Below are 23,033 nucleotides of genomic sequence, written 5' to 3'. Positions count from 1 at the left end.
ATAGCAGTCATTGCCATTGAACACTTCCTAGTCCTTTTTGGGAACCTGTCCCCACCCCGTAGGACACACAGCGAACGCCCTGCCGTGGGACACGACTGATCCTTCCTGTCATGAAGCTGCTTCCTTAGGATGACAAAGCGTGAACTTGTTACCTCTGGAGAGGGTTCTGATTCTCACTTCTCATTTTCTTCCTTCACACATTGATTTCAACTCCTTCAGTAATGTTTTGATTTGTAACTTAAAAAACTAGGTACTGTTAATACTGTTTCAGATAGGAAATGTGCGTGTTTCTGTGTGATCATCAAATGTAAAGGATGGTTTTTCATTGTATCTTGCTGGACAGTTGTGTCATGATTATTGTGCCACAGCTCACTGGGCATAATATGAAGAACAACTGTCACAGCCTACGTCCTGGCCCTCGCCGCTGCTGGGCACCGCGGAGCAGCGCCGACGGGGCGACAGGTCCCAGGGGGCTCCGTGCACCGCGCCATCACCCAGCCTGGACTCGGTAGGAACTTAAAGATGTACAGTGTCTTACTGTTATTTCGTGGTGAAACCAGTTTTAAAACCAAAAACGTCTAACTTTATTTAAGAGCAGTATGTTAACCTGGGCCAACGGGGGGGAGGGGGGGGGCACCGTGGAGCACACCTTCAGCGGCCGGCCTTCTGTCGCGTAACTCAAGCTGCTAAACTGGACTTGGCGAGAAAGCTCACGCCTTTGTGCCTAGAGGAGACTGACGTGAGGGGAAGTAGAGGAGCAGGAAGGGAGGCCTGGTTCCACAGCGAGAGTGAGGGGAGTTCTGACCGCGAGTAAACTCCACAGAACTGCTGGTCGTGGTGTCCGTGTGGCGTCATCGCGAGGGCAGTGGCTCAGGAAGCCAAGGCATTTCCTTCCAGCCGTCTGTGTGTGCGTGTGTGTGTGTGTGTGCATGTGCGTGTGCGTGCGTGTGTGAGTATGAGAGAGAGGGAGAGAGATGCACTCGGCATTCCTGCTTCTAAAGCTGTGACCACCGACATGTTTAACGTCACTTCAGAACTGGCTGAGTGAAGGCCATGTGGGTATTAACGGACCATGGCCTGTCATTCCATCTAATAAATTAAAAGACTGGAAGTAACATTCCCCTGTGGTCCCAGGACTACTGCCTCTTGGGCTGCCGTCTGACACGTCACCTGCCTTACACCTACCCAGTCTGAACCCAGCTGGTTTGGCTCAGGGGATAGAGGGCTGGCCTGCAGACTGAAGGGCCCCAGGTTCAGTTCCAGTCTGCACAGAAAACGGCCCCATCCGGTCACAAGGGATGCCCCCAGGAAGGACGGACAGGGACTTGCCCCTGATAAAGACTGGTCACTCCTTTGGCGACGCAGGCCCAGGGAATAAGAGTGAGCATTGACCGATGTACTGAGGAACTTGCTCAGAATCCGTGTTCTAATTGCTAAAGAAATCAGAATGTCCACTGCTATGCCCTTCTTGGATAATTATAAGCGAGAAGGAAACCTTGTGCGGGCTGCTTTTATAAAAGCTGTGAGTCGTCTCAAAAAAAAAAAAATGCCAAGGGTTAAAAACAAAGAGAGAATCTTAAAAACAGCAAGAGAAAAGCAGTTAGTTACCTCAAGGGAGCACCCATATGACTGTCAGATGGTTTCTCAACAGAAACTATGCAGGCCAGAAGGTAGTGGCAAGAAATACTCATGGTGTTGCTCTTAAATCAATCAGGGGCAAAGCAGATGTACAGTCCTTAGTTCATCCTAGCTTGATGCCTGTGTCGGTGGCCAGAGCTGTTTCATGCCTGAGGCACATAAAATGAAAAGAAGAAAAAAAAAATGAAAAAAAGAGAAAAAAAAAAAAAGAAATACTCAAAGTGATGAATATTAAGGACCTACAACCAAGATTACTCTACCCAGAAAAGCTATCATTTAGAATTGAAGGTCAGATAAAGAGCTTCACAGACAAGAAAAAGCTAAAGGAGTTCATCACTGCCAAGATGAAGATGAAAATGAACATGAAGATGAAGATGAATAAAATAGCAATAAACAGATATCTACCAACAATTGAATCTAAAAATCAAAATAAACAAACAAGGAATCTAATGGACAAAATAAACTGATGAATAAAATAGAACCAGAGGCATGGAAACATGGAACAGATTGACGAATCTCAGAGGGAAGGAGGAGCAGGGGAGAGGTTAACCAAAGATCTTACATGCATATATGCATTACCTATGGACATGGACAACAGGGTGGTGAAGGCCTGGGGTGGGGTGGAAACCAGGTGGAGGGGGGCAATGGAAAGGGGAAAGGGAGACATCTGTAATACTCTCAACAATAAAGATTTTTAAAAATAAAAATCATTTTTTTAAAGAAAGGATCTTAAATAAACAACCTAACTTTGCATTTCAAGAAACTACCAAAAAAAAGAAAAATGAAGCTCAAAGTTAGAAATAAGAAAATAAAGATCAGAATGGAAATAAATGAAATAGACACTAAAAAGACAATAGAAAAGATCAATAAAACTAAGAGCTTGTTTTTTGAAGATACAAAAAAAAAAATCACAAACCTTTAGCTAGCTAGACTCACCAAGAAAGAAAGAGAGATGATTCAAATTAATAAAATTATGAATGAAAGAGGTGTTACCATTGATACCACAGGAATACAAAGGATCATAAGAGATTACTATGTAAAGTTAAAAACTCCAACAAATTGGACAACTTAGAAGAAACAGATAAATTGCTAGAAACATACAGCCTACCAAGACTTCATAGTGAAGAAATAGAAAATCTGAAGAGACGGTTGCTGGTAAGGAAATTGATCAGCAATCAAAAGCCTCCCAACAAACCAAAGTCCAGCAACAGAGAGCTTTACGGGTGAATTCTACCAATAACCTAAAGAATAATTAATATAAATAATTTCAAACTCTCCCAAAAAAATAAAAAGGAGGGGACACTTGCAAACTCATTTTATGAGGACAGCATTACGCTGATCCCAAAATCAGACAAAGACATTATAAGAAAAGAAAATTATAAGCCAATATTTCTGATGAATATAGATGTAAAAATCATCAACAAAATCTTAGCAAGCCAAATTAAATGTTAAAAGGATTATGTACTATAATTAAGTTGGATTTATTCCAGGGGTGCATAGATGGTTCAACATCCACAAATCAATCAACAAATGCCAAAACAGAAATTGACAAAACACAACTTCCATTCATGATAAAAACTCTCAACAAACTATAATGGGAACATCTCTAAACATAATTTAAAAATAAACATAATAAAGGCCATATATGATATGCCCACAGCTAAGATCATACTCAATGGTGAAAAGCTAAAAGCTTTTCCTCTAGATTCAGGAACAAGAATGTCCACTCTCACAACTTTTATTCAGCATAGTATTTGAAACCCTAGTTAGACCAATTAGGCAAGAAAAAGAAATAAAAGGAACCCAAATAGGAAAGACAAAAGTAAAATTGCCTCTATTTGCAGGTGACATGATGCTATGTATGGAAAACCTTAAGACTGTACATTAAAAAAAACTGTTGAAACAAATTCAATAAAGTTTCAAACACAAAATCAATATACAAAATGTTGTGTTTCTATAAATTATCAGAAAAAGAAATTAAAAGCAATCTCATTTATAATTGCATCAAAAAGAATAAAATATCTAGGAATAAATTTAACCAAGGTGGTGAAAAACCTGTACACTAAAAACTATAAAACATTAAAGAAATGCATTGAAGAAGATGAAAATAAATAGAAAGATATTACATGCTCATGGATTAGAAGAATTAACAACATGCTTATATTACCCAGAGCAATCTACAGACTCGATGCAATCCCTATCAAAATGCATTTTTCACAGAACTAGAACAAACAATTCTAAAATTTGCATGAAACCTCAAAAACCAAAGGAATCTTGAGAACGAACAAAGCTCATGTTGCCTGATGTCAAACTACAGAACTATAATAATCAAAACAGGATAGTATTGGCATAAAAACAGACACATAGATCAATGGTCAATTAATTTATGACAAAGAAGCCAAAAATATAGAATGGGGAAAGTACAGACTTCAATAAATGGTGTTGGGAAAACTACACAGCCACATGCAAAAAAAAAAAATAAGAAGAGGAAGGAAGGAAGGAAGGAAGGAAGGAAGGAAGGAAGGAAGGAAAAAAGGAAGGAAGGAAGGAAGGAAGAGAGGGAGGGAGGAAGAAAGGGATGAAGGAAGGGAGGAAGGGAGGAAGGGAGGGAGGGAGGGAGGGAGGGAGGAAGGAAGGAAGGGAGGGAGGGAGGGAGGAAGGGAGAGAGGGAGGGAGGAAGGAAGGAAGGGAGGAAGGAAGGGAGGGAGGGAGGAAGGAAGGGAGGAAGGGAGGAAGAAAGGAAGGAAGGGAGGGAGGGAGGGAGGGAGGGAGGGAGGGAGGGAGGAAGGAAGGAAGGAAGGAAGGAATTGAACCACTATCTTATACCATACATGAAAATTAACTCAAAATTTGTTAGGACTTAAAGGTAAGACTTGAAACCATAAAATTCCTAGAAGATAACATAGGCAGTAAGCAGCTTGATATTAGTCTTAGAAATAATTTTTTTATTTGACACCTAAAGCAAAAGTAATGAAAGCAAAAGTAAACAAATGGACTATATCAAGTTAAAAAGATTCTGCATAGCAAAGGAAACATCAACAAAACAAAAAGTCACCTTACTTAGTGGGATATAATATTTGGAAATTGCATATCTGACAATAGGTTAATATTCAAAATATATAAAGAGCTCAGATAACTTCATAGCAAAAAAAAAAAATGTCCAAATGAAAAATGGGCAGAAGATCTGAATAGCCATTTTTCAAGAAAACATAGAGATAGCCAACAGGTATATGAAAAGATCCTCAACATCAGTAATCATCAGGAAATGCAAAATCACAATGAGATATCACTTCAAACCAGTTAGAATGCTTATTACCAAAAGACAAGAAATAACAGGAAGTTCCTGCAGGTGTTGGTAAACTCTGTGCTCACCTCCTCCCATGATCATATCAAAATTACAGCTAAATTATAGAACAGCCATCACTGCAGGGACAGGGTTGGAGCCACTCTCTCCAGACACCTAAGCACTGGCAGTCGCCATTGTTCCTTTGTTGAGTTCTCTTCCTACCCAGCCAGCTGAGCAGCAGGCACCAAGCACCAATTCTGTGCTCTCCATTAACCTAACAGCATTCCCCTGCCCTCCTGATTCCCTGTGACTCCGCCCTACCCAACCAGCTATTTCAACCTAAGCATCCTCCAGGGCGCCTCCAAACAAGTGGCCTGCTCATGCTGCGGACTTTCCCCAAAATCTGCAAACTTCACGGTGGAGGCAGCCCTCGGCCTGCACTGCCGACTTGCTCAAACGTTGGCAAATCCCACACAAGTGGCCGCTGCCCTCGACACTGAAAATAACAGTGTATGATTGATAAAATACAACAAGAAATCATCACGTTTCTCTTCAAGCCAACCCATCCAAAAGCATAAATGGTAGTCATTTTTGTTAAGAGGGACTCCTCGACCTTGGTCAAAATCCAAGATTTCAGAATCAAATAGTTGTGTGCCAAATGGAGCTGGGAAAATGGACTTGCTCCACAGAGACACTGCCGGAAGCAAGTTAGGCGCAAAGAGAGCACAGAGAAAGAGAAATGATTGACACTCAGAAAGAATCAAGGGACTATTTGGGACGTGTAGAATGACCATGTAGGAAGGTTCCAAATGTAATTCTTTCCTGATAAAGGTACACGTGTCTCCCACTTAAAAAGCTATTTACTGGACTGTGACCCGGGATGATGAGTCAGAGGAGTTTGTCTCTCCCCTTTCCTGCACGTTCACAGGACAAGAAGGAAATAAGTAAACCAAAGACCTGGGACTGTGGTTAAAACAACTAAATCTGTGGTAAAGACAGAGAAACTACAAGAATTTAAGGATTCCCCATTCGCTTGTGAAAATGCTTATAAAGGAATTTAGGATTGCACAATGCCTAGAGCATTCCACGGCATCCAGTGTGCCCCACCCCGACCCCTTGTCCCATGAAACACAAAACCAAGAGGTCTACTAAACTGCAGGTCACACAGAAGAACCAGGCCTGGCCCCTCACAGGGTGGCCTGGAGGATGAGGGACAATGCGGACCCTCCTCCGGGGCACGGCCGAGGTCCAGCCCCTGAGCAGGGCGGGCTTTGGCCCTTTCCTTGCTTTCCTCCAGCTGGTAGATTCATGGTGGTCTGTCACTTCCTGTTGCAGCGACGGGAGCTGACTTTATTAGTTCACCATAGTTGGCAGGGCCATGAAAGCCACATCCACCACAGAGAGGAAACTCGTGTCTCCAGAGGTCCTAGACTTGGTATTTTCTCCCTTTAGACTCGGACAAGTGAAGCTTTAGTTGTTCACGGACTACATACATTTTACTTGGAGGGAGCACCTTCTGAATTTTTTTTTTTTTTTTTTTTTTTTTGAGGTAAAGGAGACCTTCATTAGGTTTTCATTTCAAGGTACCTGTGTGAACTTGAAACAAACAACAGACGTTAAAGGAAGAGCAGCACCCATATTAGGCGTATCAGTCACTATGTGGTGATTAAAACTAACGTATATCCAAACAAGCACAGGTTACTAACTAAACAAGTCCCTTCGTTTGACAGAATCAGCCACTGCTTTCCTGGGGCAATTCCCTTTCGCTGTAAACCACAGAGAGAAAATTAAAAGAAAAGTAGATCACTGGAGAATTGGATGCTTTCTAGCCAGATTTAGCCCTAAAATTGTATCCCTAACAGAGGGATTACATTGTCAAGCATCTTTCTATACCTTTCCCATCTTTATACCTTAAGTGGCCTCTTGAGCCTAATCATATTTTGCCCTGAGAGCAATTGTAAGAATCCCATGTCTGTAGTGACTGGGTGAGAAACTGGTGCTTTCTCCAGATTGCTAGTCTCTTGCTATTCAGATGTTGGGCTGAAAATATGAGATGGCCACTTTCCTGGCCGAGTGGGAAATGCCGACTCCCACAGGAGAAAATAAGAGAAATGACAGGAAAAGCAGAAATCAGAGACATACACAGACACAGAGCAGCAGAAAGCAAATGCACACAAAGAGAAATGGGGCCAGAGAGGCAGGGAGACAAACAGCGTAAGGGAGAATATAGACAAAGGAAGACCACAGAAGACAGAATGACAGAGAAGAAAACCCAGCAAGTCACATGGGCCAACAGACTGAGAAACAAGGAGGGGGGCAGAAAGACATCCTGAGAGAAAGACACAATAAATACATATTCATAGGAGAGAAAGAGTCACAGAGTGAGAAGGAAGGAGAGAAATAGAGAGAAATTCACAGAGCTATGGATATAAGGAGAAATGCAGATACAGAGTCAGAAAAGCCATCTAATGGATTAACAGTACAAGAGCGGGTCGTTCAGACAGACAGGGATGGCAAGAGAGATATGAGAGAGAGACAAAGAGAAGCAGACGGACAGAGAGATACGGAATAGAAGGGGAAAGAAGCACACTGAGAGAAGGGAGGGAGCCAGAGGGAGGAGAGAGGAAGGAGGGAGCACAGAGGGAGGAGAGAGGAAGGAGGGAGCACAGAGGGAGGAGACAGGAAGGAGGGAGCACAGAGGGGAGGAGAGAGGAAGGAGGGAGCACAGAGGGAGGAGAGAGGAAGGAGGGAGCACAGAGGGAGGAGACAGGAAGGAGGGAGCACAGAGGGGAGGAGAGAGGAAGGAGGGAGCACAGAGGGAGGAGACAGGAAGGAGGGAGCACAGAGGGGAGGAGAGAGGAAGGAGGGAGCACAGAGGGAGGAGAGAGGAAGGAAGGAGCACAGAGGGGAGGAGAGAGGAAGGAAGGAGCACAGAGGGAGGAGAGAGGAAGGAAGGAGCACAGAGGGGAGGAGAGAGGAAGGAGGGAGCACAGAGGGGAGGAGAGAGGAAGGAGGGAGCACAGAGGGGAGGAGAGAGGAAGGAAGGAGCACAGAGGGGAGGAGAGAGGAAGGAGGGAGCACAGAGGGAGGAGAGAGGAAGGAAGGAGCACAGAGGGGAGGAGAGAGGAAGGAGGGAGCCAGAGGGAGGAGAGAGGAAGGAGGGAGCCAGAGGGAGGAGAGAGGAAGGAGGGAGCCAGAAGGAGGAGGGATAAAGATCTCGTTTGAGTCCTGGGATCTAGGCATTTTCTGAAGCCAAACTCACATAATGAACTTTCAAATCCCATGAACCCAAAAAACTATTTTTTTCTCTTAAGCTGGCATTAGTAGAGTTTCATCATATGCAACTAAAAAAGTACTAATAAAACCTCCTTTGCTAATTACAGTGAGGTGGGTCATATTCAATTAACAATCATTGTTTTTCCCCACCGTACACAGGGCCCTTGACGGGAAATGTTTGGGCTGTTGATTCCATACTTTACACCACTAGGCATCAGGTACCATGACTGGCACCTGCACTAATACCTGAAGCTCCTAGGCCACAGTGGGAGCCAGGGGAGGCACCCAACCCCACATCCAAGGGCCCAGGAGGATGGAACCTGAATTTGTTTCATATCTCAGGTCCCATTCTTTTTTTTAACCCTTGCCCAAGAATATTTTTTTCCATTGATTTCTAGAGAGAGTGGGAAGGAGGAAGGAGATGGAGAGATAGAGAGACAATGACATGAGGGAAACATGAGATACAGTGATTAGTTGCCTCCTGCACATGCCCCTAAGGCACGCACCCCTACCGGGGCTGGAGAACCTATAACTGAGGTACGTGCCCTTGACTGGGAATTAAACCCATGACCCTTAGTTTTGCAGGCCGACGCTGTAACCACTGAGCCAAACCAGCCAGGGCTCATGTCCCATTCTTATGTGGCCCCTGAGTTGTACCAAGCTTGGAGACCTTGTCTCCTTGCTGGATAGTACCCTCTTTGGAGCAAAACTAAACTTGAGAATCTGACCTTCATTTTGCTCAGTGTCCCCACCCCCCACCCCCTGCCCCCAACCACCATCATACACAAGCAGAACTGGAACATAAGTGATACACAAATCTTTTTAATTTTGAAAAATAATTTATTGAAAGAAATAACTTGACACAGAACTCAGGGGCTGTCTTCAGAAACAGCAGGATCTGAAACGCCTACTGAGAATGGGCGTGGTTCAGACAGACTCCAGCCTCTAGCACTGGGTGCAAACCAGTCACAGGCCTAGCAGCAAAGACAGAACAAAAGGAAGGCCGCCAGCTGCTTCTCAGTCTCTGGGGGGCAGGACCTGGGGTGACGCCGGCACAGGTGGCTTGCTCACCAGCCTGGTGGAGGGGAGGCTGGGACCTGGGACGAGGGTAACAGCAGGGCAAGGCCAAGGAAAGGCGGTGAGGGATCCAGGAAGAAGAATGTCTGGGTCAGTGCAGCCCTGGAGGGGAGAGAGGAGAGCGTCAGCAGCCACACATCCCTGAGTAGACTGGCCCTGCCCCCCTCGGGCCTGCCCGCAGCATCAGGACCCGAAGGTCGATCTCAGTCCCGCTCCTGGCAATGAGGGAACAGCATGAGCGGCTAAATGAGCAAGGCTTCCGCTTACAGGGCCTGACACACACCAGGGCCTAATCGGTGGTGCGCTGCAGTGCCCGTCGCCTCGCCCGCCAGCGGGCTCAGGGCACTGTCTGCCATTTGGGCTCGGGGGCATCATCCAAAGCTCGCTGCCCGGCTGATGCCAAAGGCCGGGTCTTAGTCTGGGAAATGACCTCTGAAGTTGCCTGCTGGGACTATGCAGAACGTCCCCGAGTTTCCCGGGCCCCACTCACATGAGAACGCATGTGGCTGGAGCAAGGACAGCATACCCTCCTTTCTATCTCACCTGAGTCAAGTCTCTGCGGGAAGAATGGGAACATCACCTGTGGGCGGGGCCGGGGGCCTCCGGGCCTCCTATCATCGGGAAGAAGGAAAAGAGAAAGGGAAACTCATTGGCCTGTGAGAGGGACACTGCATCTGCCTCTCCTCTCACCCTCCTCCAGGGAATGCAAGCCCTCCAGGTCTGTCCTCACCCCACCCAGGCCCATAAGGCTTCAACTGCCATAAGGTGAGGTCCCCCAGCCACGCAGCCATCACCTAGGAAGGCGACAGAGCCTGCGCGTGCTTTAGGAGGGGAGCTCAGAGCAGGAAGTCCCATCTAATAACTGCCTGACAGAGGTGAGGACAGCAGTGAGGACAGAGGTGAGGGCAGCGGTGAGGACAGAGGTGAGGGCAGCGGTGAGGACAGAGGTGAGGACAGCGGTGAGGACAGCGGTGAGGACAGAGGTGAGGGCAGTGGTGAGGACAAAGGTGAGGATAGAGGTGGGGACAGCTGGAGAGCTGCTCTCTGCCTGAGAACGAGCCTTCGCCAAGCACCTGTGTGAAGAAGCAAGCCTGACCCAGCGGGAGAGCTAGTCTCCCAGTCCCTGCAGCTCCCGCCGGCCCGCCCAGCCCTTCCATTCAGGGTGGGTAGGCGAGGTCAGCAGAACGCCTCTGTCCCAGCACCAGGCTCCCACTCGCTCCCCACCTGCCTCACCTCTCTTCTTCCAAAGGTGGACGACAAGGCCCAGCCCGAGGAAGGCCAGCCCCAGCACAAAGCCCCCAGTTCCACTCAGCATCTTGCTTTGGGCAGATTCAGACTGCGCCCCTGGGAAGTAGAAGCCTGCAGGTTAGTGTCTTGTCCCACACTCCACCGTGTCCTCATCTGGAAGCCCCGAGTCTAGTCCAGGACAAGGCACGGAGAAGCTCTGGGAGCTGACAGAGGGTCCAGGGCAGCAGGGGCCCAGGAGGCAGCAGGGCCCCAGGCGGCGGCAGGGCCCCAGGAGGCAGCAGGGCCCCAGGAGGCAGCAGGGGCCCAGGAGGCAGCAGGGCCCCAGGAGGCAGCAGGGCCCCAGGAGGCAGCAGGGCCCCAGGAGGCAGCAGGGACCCAGGAGGCAGCAGGGCCCCAGGAGGCAGCAGGGCCCCAGGAGGCAGCGGGGACCCCAGGAGGCAGCAGGGACCCAGGAGGCAGCAGGGCCCCAGGAGGCAGCAGGGACCCCAGGAGGCAGCGGGGATCCCAGGAGGCAGCGGGGACCCCAGGAGGCAGCAGGGATCCCAGGTGGAAGCAGGGGTCCAGGAGGCAGCGGGGACCCCAGGAGGCAGCGGGGATCCCAGGAGGCAGCGGGGACCCCAGGAGGCAGCGGGGACCCCAGGAGGCAGCGGGGATCCCAGGAGGCAGCGGGGACCCAGGAGGCAGCGGGGACCCAGGAGGCAGCGGGGACCCAGGAGGCAGCAGGGACCCCAGGCGGCGGCAGGGACCCCAGGCGGCGGCAGGGACCCAGGAGGCAGCGGGGACCCAGGAGGCAGTGGGGACCCAGGAGGCAGCGGGGACCCAGGAGGCAGCAGGGACCCCAGGCGGCGGCAGGGACCCAGGAGGCAGCGGGGGCCCAGGAGGCAGCGGGGACCCCAGGAGGCAGCGGGGACCCCAGGAGGCAGCAGGGACCCAGGAGGCAGCGGGGACCCAGGAGGCAGCGGGGACCCCAGGAGGCAGCGGGGACCCCAGGAGGCAGCGGGGACCCCAGGAGGCAGCAGGGCCCCAGGAGGCAGCAGGGCCCCAGGAGGCAGCAGGGCCCCAGGAGGCAGCAGGGACCCTGGAGGCAGCGGGGACCCCAGGAGGCAGCAGGGCCCCAGGCGGCGGCAGGGCCCCAGGAGGCAGCAGAGAACCCAGGAGGCAGCGGGGACCCCAGGAGGCAGCAGGGATCCAGGAGGCAGCAGGGCCCCAGGAGGCAGCGGGGGCCCAGGAGGCAGCAGGGATCCAGGAGGCAGCAGAGAACCCAGGAGGCAGCAGGGACCCAGGAGGCAGCAGGGATCCAGGAGGCAGCAGGGACCCAGGAGGCAGCAGGGCCCCAGGAGGCAGCGGGGCCCCAGGAGGCAGCAGAGAACCCAGGAGGCAGCAGGGACCCAGGAGGCAGCAGGGATCCAGGAGGCAGCAGGGACCCAGGAGGCAGCAGGGCCCCAGGAGGCAGCAGGGATCCCAGGAGGCAGCAGGGCTCCAGGAGGCAGCAGGGCCCCAGGAGGCAGCAGGGCCCCAGGAGGCAGCAGGGACCCAGGAGGCAGCAGGGACCCCAGGTGGCGGCAGGGCCCCAGGAGGCAGCAGGGACCCAGGAGGCAGCAGAGAACCCAGGAGGCAGCGGGGGCCCAGGAGGCAGCAGGGGCCCAGGAGGCAGCAGGGATCCCAGGAGGCAGCAGGGCTCCAGGAGGCAGCAGGGGCCCAGGAGGCAGCAGGGCCCCAGGAGGCAGCAGAGAACCCAGGAGGCAGCGGGGGCCCAGGAGGCAGCAGGGGCCCAGGAGGCAGCAGGGATCCCAGGAGGCAGCAGGGCTCCAGGAGGCAGCAGGGGCCCAGGAGGCAGCAGGGGCCCAGGAGGCAGCAGGGCTCCAGGAGGCAGCAGGGCCCCAGGAGGCAGCAGGGCCCCAGGAGGCAGCAGGGATCCCAGGAGGCAGCAGAGAACCCAGGAGGCAGCAGGGATCCAGGAGGCAGCAGGGATCCAGGAGGCAGCGCAGACGGGTGGGGTGTAGGGGTGATGGCAGCTTCTCAGGAAGTGCATCCACCTGGAACCCCACAGACCTTCTCCGAGATGCCTGCGTTAATGGAGCCCAGAAGCCCAGCTCTTGAGAGACACAAGCCGGGGCTGACCCACAGCCTGGGGAGTGGGTTAGTAAAGTGATGGCCACGTCTTGGGATAAGGGGACCTCAATCTTCCATGATCCCAACCCAAAAAGTAGATGGCCAGGCCCAGGTCCTCCCTCCTCTGAGCTTCCGAGTCCAGGTGCCATGAGGGGCCTTTACGCCACTCCACTGTGATGGGGCTCTGGAGGCTGGGGTGCTCCACGGGGCAGGTGTAGACGTCTCCTCGCTGGGGCGTCATTTCCAGCATCACCAGGACCTGGTAGGTCCAGTCCCCGTTCCTGATGAGGGGGGTGGACACAATGCCGGCTGTCTCCTCCTGGTGGTTCCAGAACCACCGGACTTGGACGTGGCCTGGATAGAAATCCGTCACCGAGCAGACCAGCATGTTGTGGTGGGTCAGGGCCTCTGTCTTGGCCGGGGAGAGGCCACTGTAGGCTCCACTGGGAGGGTATCCAGGAAGAAGACGTGAGGCAGCAAGTACACACACACACACATACACACACACACACACACACACACGGCCACGCTCGGGCCCTCGTCTCTCACGGAAACAGAGGGGACACGGGTTTCAAATCATCATTAGAACCCCCGCCCTGGGTATGAACCAGCTAATTTGTTAGCCTGCTTTTTAGGGAAATAGTACCTTTACTCGGCGTTTGCTTGTGTATTAAACAGGATAATTTGTGTGAAAACTCTTTGCAACATGGACTGATCATTTTTAAACTCTGCATAAACGCATATCCCTACACACATGTGCACAGTGCGGGGACCAGCTCTAACCGCCGGGCGGTCCAGGCGCCACAGGAGCCGGTCAGTAGGGGCCCGTGGGCAGGGCCCTGTGACCGGGGGAGGACTGAGCTCCCAGCAGCGCTGCCCAAGGCAGGATTCCTCCCGCCTGGATTCCAGGCCCCTCCCCAGCCTGCCTCCACTCCCCCCCGCCCCCCGCCCCACCAAGGTGAACGCCCAGGACCACCCGCATCTTGGGCAACCACATTAGATCCCACCCGGCCTCCGCGCGAGGCTGCGGCGGGGAGCCGCCCGCCCACCTCTCCGCTGCACAGTGAAGGGCGCGGTCTCCTTGTAGTTGTGTCTGCACAGCACGTCCACCTGCGCCCGGTCCACCAGAGGCAGGTCCTCCTGGCGGTTCCAGCTCTCGGCGTGGGGCCGCCCGAGCTCCACGACAGCCACGAACACCCCCACGTCGCTGTCGAAGCGCACGATCTCCTCCCGGTTGTAGATTTCCGTGGCCACGAGCCGCACGCGCTGTGTCCCGTTGGTGAAGTAGCAGGTGCCCTTAAACTGGTGCACGGAGTCCTCTGCGGGGTGAGGGCCTGTGTCTCAGCCACCCACTCAGCGCGGGCATTGGGGAAGGAAGACACCAGTACAGCCACCAACTAAATAAAACCTGCTCTCAACCCTCCGAATTTTATCCCCGGAAGGAGCTCAATGCCTTCTCTGCCTCATCTCCTAAACTGAGCATTTATTAGAGAAAACCGAAGGTAAAGCAAGAAAACCAATGGAATAGTGAATGATTGGTAACGAAGAGATAACAGTCAGTATTTGCATAAAAGGAATCTGTGAATAAAGAAATCCAAAATAATCTATTCCTAAATGAATGTAAAGCAATAGTTTAGCAAGTAGCTTCATAAAGACCTATCTTAAAACATATAGACCAAGAAAGATAGATATAGAGGCAGTAAAGCATCAAACAGACTGTCAAATTACAGCAGTAAGGTTAGGGAGAGGTGGGGGAAATAAGAGATCAACTGAAGGACTTATATGCATGTATATAAGAGTAACCTACGGATGCAAAACATTGGGGGGTGAGGCATGTATGGGAGTGGGGTGGGGGGGGGCAATGGTAAGATATGTACACATATAATACCTTAATAAAAAAAAATAAAAAAAATAAAAAATAAAAACATATAGACCAAGAACAATTTTTCAGTTATTACCACATCAAAAATTTTTTTTATCTAGGAATAAGACCTACAAAAAATATACAAGATTTCTTGAAGGAAATAATGAAATTTTATGAGATATATTAAAAGATTCCCAAATAAATAAAAAGATATATTTTGAATTAAAATACTCAGCATATTAAAGATGACAATTATGCCAAGTGAATTTATGGATTTTACGCATATCAATTAAAATTCCTACAGTTTTTAATTATTTAAAACTTTATAAGATGATTCTAAAATTTTGTTGTTGTTAATCCTCATGCAAGCATATTTTTTTCCATTGGTGTGTTTTTTTTAATTTAATAAATCTTTATTGTTCAGATTATTACAATTGTTTCTCCTTTTTCCCCCCATAGCGCCCCTGCACCCCGTTCCCACCCCACCCTCTGCCCTTACCTCCCCCACCACTGTCCTCATCCATAGGTGTACGATTTTTGTCCAGTCTCTTCCCGCACCCCCCACACCCCTCTCCCCCTTAGAATTATCAGTCCACTCCCTTTCTATGCCCCTGATTCTATTATACTCACCAGTTTATTCTGTTCCTCAGATTTTTAATTCACTTGATTTTTAGATTCACTTGTTGATAGATATGTATTTGTTGTTCATAATTTTTATCTTTACTTTTTTCTTCTTCTTCCTCTTCTTACAGAATACCTTTCAGCATTTCATATAATACTGGTTTGGCGGTGATGAACTCCTTTAGCTTTTTCTTGTCTATGAAGCTCTTTATCTGCCCTTCCATTCTGAATGATAGCTTTGCTGGGTAGAGTAATCTTGGTTGTAGGTTCTTGCTATTCATCACTTTGAATATTTCTTGCAACTCCCATCTGGCCTGCATAGTTTCTGTTGAGAAATCAGCTGACAATCATATGGGTGCTCCCTTGTAAGTAATTAACTGTTTTTCTCTTGCTGCTTTTAATATTCTCTCTTTGTCTTTTGCTCTTGGCATTTTAATTATGATGTGTCTTGGTGTGGTCCTCTTTGGATTCCTTTTGGTTGGGGTTCTGTGCACTTCCTGGACTTGTAAGTCTATTTTTTTCACTAGGTGGGGGAAGTTTTCAGTCATTATTTCTTCAAGTAGGTTTTCAGTATCTTGCTCTCTCTCTTCTTCTGGCACCCCAATAATTCTGATGTTGGTACGCTTGAAGTTGTCCCAGAGGCTTCTTACGCTATCTTCAAATTTTTGGATTCTTTTTTGCTTTTTGCTTTTCCGGTTGAGTGTTTTCTGCTTTTTTGTATTTCAAATCTTTGACTTGATTCTTGCATTCCTCTAGTCTGCTGTTGGGTCTCTGTATAATATTTTTTATTTCAGTCAGTGTATGTTTAATTTCTAGTTGGTCCTTGTTCATATCCTCGAGGGTCTCGCTAAATTTATCAGCCTTTTCTAGGAAATTCTTGAAAAACCTTATAACCATGGTTTTGAACTCTATATCCAGTCGTTTGTTTTCCTCCATTTCTTTCATTTGTGATCTGTTTCTTTGTCTCCGCATTTTCGTTGCTTCCCTGAGTTGATAGAGTGGCTTTGTGTGCTAGGTGTCCTATAGGGCACAGTGGCTCAGTCTCCCCAGTTACCTGAGGTGGACACTCTTGGTGCACCCCTTTGTGGACTGTGTGTACAGCCTTGTTGTAGTTAAGTCTTGATTGTTGTTGGTATCACCGGGAGGAATTGACCTCCAGGCCAGTTGGCTGTGAGGATCAGCTGTGTCTATGCCGGGAGAACTTCTGTGCTGGAGACAGCCTTATGAGACAAGACTTGCAAAATTGCAAAAGCCTCTGTGCTCAGCTTGGATGGGGCATAGTCTCAGGGCTGAGCAGACAGTCTTGGCTTCCCATCAGCCCTGCCCTCTGAGGCACCTGGGTCTCAGTGTCCCTCGGTAATTGCTGCAAGCACCTCTGAGAGAAAGTCTCCCTCGAGTTTTGCCCACTGCCAAACAGTCCAATTTTCCCCCCAATGAATCTGGATTCCCAGATTCTCGCCCGGAACTGGAGTTCAGCACAGTCGGGAGCTTCCGGTTCCCTCTAGCTAGAGGAAGTCAGCGGAACACTCAGCAGTCAGTCCTCTCTGCATGCACTTGCGCACGCATCTCCAGACCTCTGCCTTTCGCGACTCCCCTGAGTTTCCGCCTGACAGTCCAGATTCCCCTCATAAGAGCCTGGGTCCCCAGGGGCTCACCCAGAACTGGGGTTCAGTGCAGTCAGAACTGGGGTTCCGTGCAGTTGGGAGCTTCCTTTTCCCTCCCACCAGAGAAAGCCAGCCAGGCACTCAGCCGCCCATCCTCTCTGCACGTGTGTCTCTGTACCTCAGCCCTTTGCAGCTCTTCTGATTCTCCGTGAGCTTTCCTCTTTCCTTCTAGTTGTAGAATTTCCACTCAGCCAGCTTTCCTGTGGTTCTGGATAATGTCCGTTCTGTCTTTTAGTTATAGTTTTGAAATTGTTGTGCGAGGCAGCAGTTTAGGTGCTTACCTATGCCGCCATCTTGGTTTCTCCCTCCATTGGTGTTTTTAAAGAGAGTGGAAGGGAAGGAAGGATGAGAGTGAGAGCAACACATCAATGTGAGAGAAATACATTGATTAATGACCTCCCACATGTGCCCCAACCATGGCCAGGGATCGAACCTGCAACCCACATATGTGCCCTTGATGGGGAATCAAACCCATGACCCTTAGGTGCGTAGGCCCACACTCTATTCACTGAGCCACACCAGAGAGATTCTAAAATTTAATAGCAAGTATTAGCCAAACTACTCTTGAAGAAGTAAATATTATGAAATTTTTTTCTCTACTAAATATCAAATAAAACTCTGGTAATTGTACACTGTGTTATTGACACAGACATAGGAAAATAAACAGATGGCAAACTATATACTGAAATTAGTTCCAGACATATATTTATGGTAAGTTTACCACCATTGTAGCTCAGTGGGAAACGGTGCTGTTGTTAATAAACGGTGTCTCAATGTGGGGGAGAGAGCAAGGCGGGCTTGGGCCTTGAGCCAGATGCACACTACACCTGCATGGACAGGCCATGCTACGCCACCTTCATGACTCTGGGTGGTAAAGACTACTCACACAGATCGTTAAAAGCACTAACCATAAAGAGAAAAGGCTTATAACTTCAACTTCATTAAAATTAACAACTGCTGCCCATCAAGCAATACTAAGAGAGTTAAGAAGACAAGCCACAAAAAATAAACAAACAAACAAAAAAGACAAGCCACAAAATACAAACAGGTATCCGCAAAGCACGCACTGGCCAGGCGCTCGATTCACAACACATTTCTTTATTATTTTTAATCCTCACTGGGATATGTTTTTATTGGTTTTTAGAGACAGAGGAAGGAAGAGAGTGAGGGGAGGGAGGGAGAGAGAGAGAGAGAGAGAAAGGGAGAGAGAGAGAGAGAGAGATCAGTTGCCTCTTGTAAGAGCCTCAACCAGGGATCGAACCCACAACCTTTTGGTGCATGGATGATGCTCCAACCAACTGAGCCACCCAGCCAAGGCCACAATACCTTTTAATATCTTCTAAAAACAAATAAGAAAAGACAGGTAATATAATAGAAAAAAAGAAAAATATCTAAATAGTTACTTCAACAAAGAGTAAATACCAGTGGACAATAAACATGCAGAATGGCTCATCCTCATTAGTAATCAGAGAAATGGAGGTTAAAAATATGGTGAAATACCACTACCTGCCCCCAAAACAGGGCAACACGAGAAAGTCTAACTGCCAAGAGCTGCCAAGAGTTGGGCTGGCTCTCCTGTGAACTGCGTGAGTGGTAGAGGCAACCAGTCTGCATCAGTCGGACCTCCTGCAGAGGAGCTGGCCACAGCACAGCCTCTTGCCCAAGGACTCCAATCTAAGCATATGCTCTGGCCTAAAACCGTCAGGCTCCGAGGCTGCAGGGTACGGAAGAAACAGGCGCAGCCCCGGAGTGCGCCCACATTGGAAGGGTAAGTGTTGCACCTCAACGTGGAAGCTAGTCCCCGACAACGAACGTGGATGGACAGCCGTTACCTGGGAGATCTGTGACCGACCCAGACATAGCACTGGCCAAAGGAGCAGGACAAACGGCCACACTGATGGGACCTCTAAAGGGGAAGCGCTAACCTACATTGTTTAAGGACACATTCATGTGTTACGCATAACAGAAAGCAAGAAATCACTATTACAAGGGTCATGAGACGGCCAGCACTGGCTCTGGCAGCTGGCAGTGGGTTAACTGGGAAGAGGCTCGGGGGACTTTTTTGGGTGCTGGTAACATTCAGTCATTTTTAACCTGGTTATTAATTAGTTGGATATTCCTTTATAACTTTTGTTAGTTTTATATACGTGCTTTATATCATGTCTGTATTGTGTTATAATTCAAAATAATTAATTTTAAAAAGTGGGCTCATCAGTGCATCCGTGTGTGGAAAGACTCAGTGGCGTAGTTTGTGCAATGATATCATCCAGGGTTTGGAAATTAGTGGGTGCAAAATCAGTGTTAATTTCCTTGCTTTTTGCCATTCTCCTAGCCCTCTCCATCACCAATCCCGATCAAGGGTGCAACAGACTCGCCGCCTGCCCTCTGCCCCCAAGGGCTCTCCTCTTGGACACGCTACTATCGCCCTGGCCCGCCGCTCACACTCCAGGAGGGGATGGTCCTCTTCACATACGACGCTGCAGAGACCACGGTGTTTGAACCTCTGCATCCCCGAGTCCCACTGAACACCGCTTGGCCCAAAGGGCAGGGCATATCCTTCTCACTTACTGGAAAAGGTTGTGGGTTCGATCCCCTGTTTGGGTGCATACAGGAGGCAACTGGTCGATGTTTCTCTCTCTTGCTCCCTTCCTCTCTCTAAAATCAATGGGTAAAAATTAAAATAAATGAATTAATTAAATCAATGGGTATATCCTCAGGTGAGGATTAAAGGGGGGAAGTGGTATAGTGTGGTAACTTTGTTTTGGTAAAAATGTACTTTTTCTTCCAACTCTGAGATCCCAAAGCCCTTTGCCTGAGAGAAAGTATCCTCCTTTTGCCCTAGCTGGTTTGGCTCTGTGGATAGAGCGTTGGCCTGTGGACTGAAGGGTCCCAGGTTCAATTCCAGTCAAGGGCACATGCCGGGTTACCAGCTCAGTTCCCAGTAGGGGGCATGCAGGAGGCAGCCGATCAATGATTCTCTCTCATTGATGTTTCTATCTCCCTCTCCCTTCCTCTCTGAGATCAATAAAAATATATTTTTTTAAAGAAAGAAACTACCCTCCTTTCAGCCGCAGAAGTTGGAGAAAAGAACGTAGCAACACTCTTTCCTGAGGAGGAGACATCTGGACTGTCACGGGAGCCCTTCCAAGTCTACCTGGAACTTCAGAGTGCAAGCCCCAGAGCCCCCGAACCCCAGGCCTGGGGGCTGGCAGAGCAGCTGCCCAGCACTCACCGGGAGCCCCTCTGCTGTGAGCCAGGGGCGTCCTCAGCACCATGAGAACAACCGTCACAATTCCAGCTGCCTCCCAGGGGCCCCTGGGGATCCCCGTCATCTTTCCACACGGAAACCGAAAGAGTTTCACAAAAGCACCGGCAGTCGGCACAGCTGCCAGCAGCTCACCTGGCGTTTCACTTTGCAGAAGATGAAAATGAGGAAACCTTCTCTGAGCGTTAGGATTGGACAGTTCTTAGGAAAAAACAGTCAACCCAATAGCTTAAGTTCTCATTTGTCGCTGGGTAAACACGTTTAACGAAAGCTCTCAATGCAAAAAAAAAGTATTCCTGGGCCACCTACTGCCCAGCACGAGCCTGCGATGCGCTGGAACACAGGGGTTCGGGAAGCAGGACAAGAGTGCAATTTGGAGTATTTCTTCCGGGACATTTATTCAATTTCTCTGGTTCTTATATTTAGGGTTTGACAGTAGGAAGGTAGGAGGAAGTGGAATGTTATTCCCCGGGAGAGAAGATAACTGAAACCTGTTTATTTCCTTCCTTAACTTGGCACTGGGACGCCATGGGATATAGCATAAATGATAGAGATGATAGATTGATAGATGGTAGGTAGGTAGAGAGAGAGAGAGAGAGAGAGAGAGAGAGAGAGAGAGAGAGAGAGGAATGATAGACAGACCGACAGGCAGACAGGCTTGGGGCGGAGAGGGCAGGAGGGCCTCTCCGTGTCCCTGTCCCTGCACAGAAGTAGCAGCAGGGACCTGTGAGCAGCGACAGCCGCAGGCCCAGCGGGGTGGTGCCCAGGGAGGAGGGCAGGCTTCCTGCAGAGGAGTGTGTGGACGAGGGCTGAGGGTCAGGGAACGTCTAGAAGCTCGCACTGCAGGAGCTGAGGACTCACTGAGAAGTTGAAAACTTTCAAGGCCGGGTCAACCGCAGGACAGGCAGCAGCACCAAGTGTCTGAGCTCTAGGGCTGGGCCCTTGCACCCTCCTTGCTCCCTTTCAGGGCACGAGTGAGAGGTGGCCTTGTCCATGGCGACATTCGGTTACTTTGGTGCCAAGGGGAGAGGATTCGGGCACAGACTTCTACAAGTGCTGTCCGGGAACACCTCGGGGCGTTTGGGACCTCAGCCCCGGGAGGTGTGATCTCGGGCTGGGGCGAGGGGAGCCTCTGGTGATGGGCAGCTGAAAGCCGGCCTTGGGCCTCCAGCTGGCAGCTTCCTGGACCAGCTAGCACAGGCAGGCCGTCCACTGGGCACCTGGGGTTTGAGCCTCGCTCCTCACTGCACAGCGGTCTGTTAGGGTGGGAGACCCGCGTGGATGCTCCCTCCACAGCATTGTGGTCTGGAAACAAACAGCAAATGGTGGCTTCAAATATGAGCCCCTAATTTAAAAAAAAACAACATGCAAAATCAGAATTGCAGAAATTGGTTTGCAGTCAAGCTGTAATTCACATGAAGAATTCTTATAGCATACTAGATGCCCAGTGCACAGATTCGTGCACTGGTGGGGTCCCTTGGCCTGGCCTGTGGGGCTTGGTCTGAAACCAGGTCTCTGACATCCCTCAGGGGGTCCCGGATTGTGAGAGGGCACAGGCCAGGAGAGGGACCCCACAGGTGCACAATCGGGGCCGGGGAGGGACGGCAGGAGGGCTCCAGGGCGTGTCTGGCCTGTCTCACCCAGTCCCAATTGGCCAGACCCCAGCAGCAAGCTAACCTATCGGTCGGAGGGTCTGCCCCCTGGTGGTCAGTGTGTGTCATAGCAACCGGTCAAACAGACAAACGGTCGGACACTTAGCATATTAGGCTTGTATTATATAGGATTCTAGGGTCGGTACAGTCAGGAATTTTAATATGTCTCCCCAGGAACACCAAATAGTGCCTGTGCTTGTGTATCTATGCATGTGTGTGTGTGTGGGGGGGGGCATCTATACTCATATTCAGATGCGCTGTAAGTGCTAACCAAGCTATTCATCTGGGGAAGAAATAGGAAAGGAGAGAATGCTGATGACTGTGCTCAAGATGGAAGAAAGAAGAGAATATGTCATGTAGATATTGCCGACAGAGGAAATCCTTCCAGTTCTCTGGCCACTGAACTGCCTTAAGGGGAGATGGAGGTGGTGATTGCGGGGAGGGGTTGGAGGAGGGTATACGGGTATCAATGATGATGGAAAAAATAAAATAAAATATATAGATAAAAGAGGAGATGAAGGCTTTCATACAATAATTAAGACTAAAAGACTCAAAAGAAACATTGTTGATATTATACAAACTAGTGAAAGGAACACCAAACTGAAAGTAGAGCACCTGAGTCCTAGGACCGGCCTCGCCACCACCTGGCTGTGTGGCCCTGGATAAGCTACTTAGAACAGTGTGGCCTGGTTTTCTACTTCATTTTCCATTAACAAGCGTGTGTGACGGGCACCTGTTCTAGGCGCTGGGAATACGTCGGTGAAAAAGAAAGGCAGCGTTGGTGTCCCCAGAGATCCCGCCTCCGATGGCAGAGCGCGTGGACTGTGCTAGGCACCCTCTGTTGTCCCTTCTAGGCCTTCGACCTAATAAGGTACCAAAGTTCATCGTGGTGACTGGGAAGCTGGCCAGTGCCCTGAGGTCACAGAAGAGCCAATTTGCCAAATGGACTTGCTTCTTGTAACTATTATGTTTTAACTAGTAGCCCTGCACATGAATCCGTGCACTAGTTTCTCACTGCTGCCCTCCAGTAGCTCTCCACCCACTGCCCCACCTTCCTGTATCTCCCTCCGCCCCCCCCCCCCATAGCTTGCTGCCCTGCCCCCTCCTGTAGCTCTCCTCTGCCCGCTTGTAGCTCACTGCCCCACCCTCCTGCTGATCCATGATCCGGTTGTTACTCGGTCGGGTAATGACCATTTGCATATTACATCTTTATTATATAGGATTAGCCAGATTTTGTCTTGTTTTTTAGAATATTAAATTCAGTTTGTCTTTGACCCAGCTTCCTACGGGTGAAGACTTCAGTGATAAAGGGCGAGTGGGGTGATTAAGG

General features: G+C 49.6%; 1 protein-coding gene across 1 annotated transcript; it reads right to left on the bottom strand.

Moving 5' to 3' along the window:
- Positions 1–369: 369 nt before the first annotated feature.
- LOC308246750 (HLA class II histocompatibility antigen, DQ beta 1 chain-like) lies at positions 370–20,118 on the bottom strand (the record flags this gene model as incomplete). Its single annotated transcript, XM_080665132.1, is given in 6 exon segments — positions 370–515; positions 10,511–10,621; positions 12,800–13,066; positions 13,069–13,080; positions 13,687–13,956; positions 20,019–20,118. Coding segments are annotated over 6 exon segments (906 nt in total).
- Positions 20,119–23,033: the final 2,915 nt, after the last annotated feature.

This window comes from Plecotus auritus (assembly GCF_963455305.1).
Source record: "Plecotus auritus genome assembly, chromosome: 4".
Classification (NCBI taxonomy): domain Eukaryota; kingdom Metazoa; phylum Chordata; class Mammalia; order Chiroptera; family Vespertilionidae; genus Plecotus; species Plecotus auritus.
Note: the sequence above shows the minus strand (reverse complement) of the source record. Positions and strands in the feature narration are given on the sequence as shown.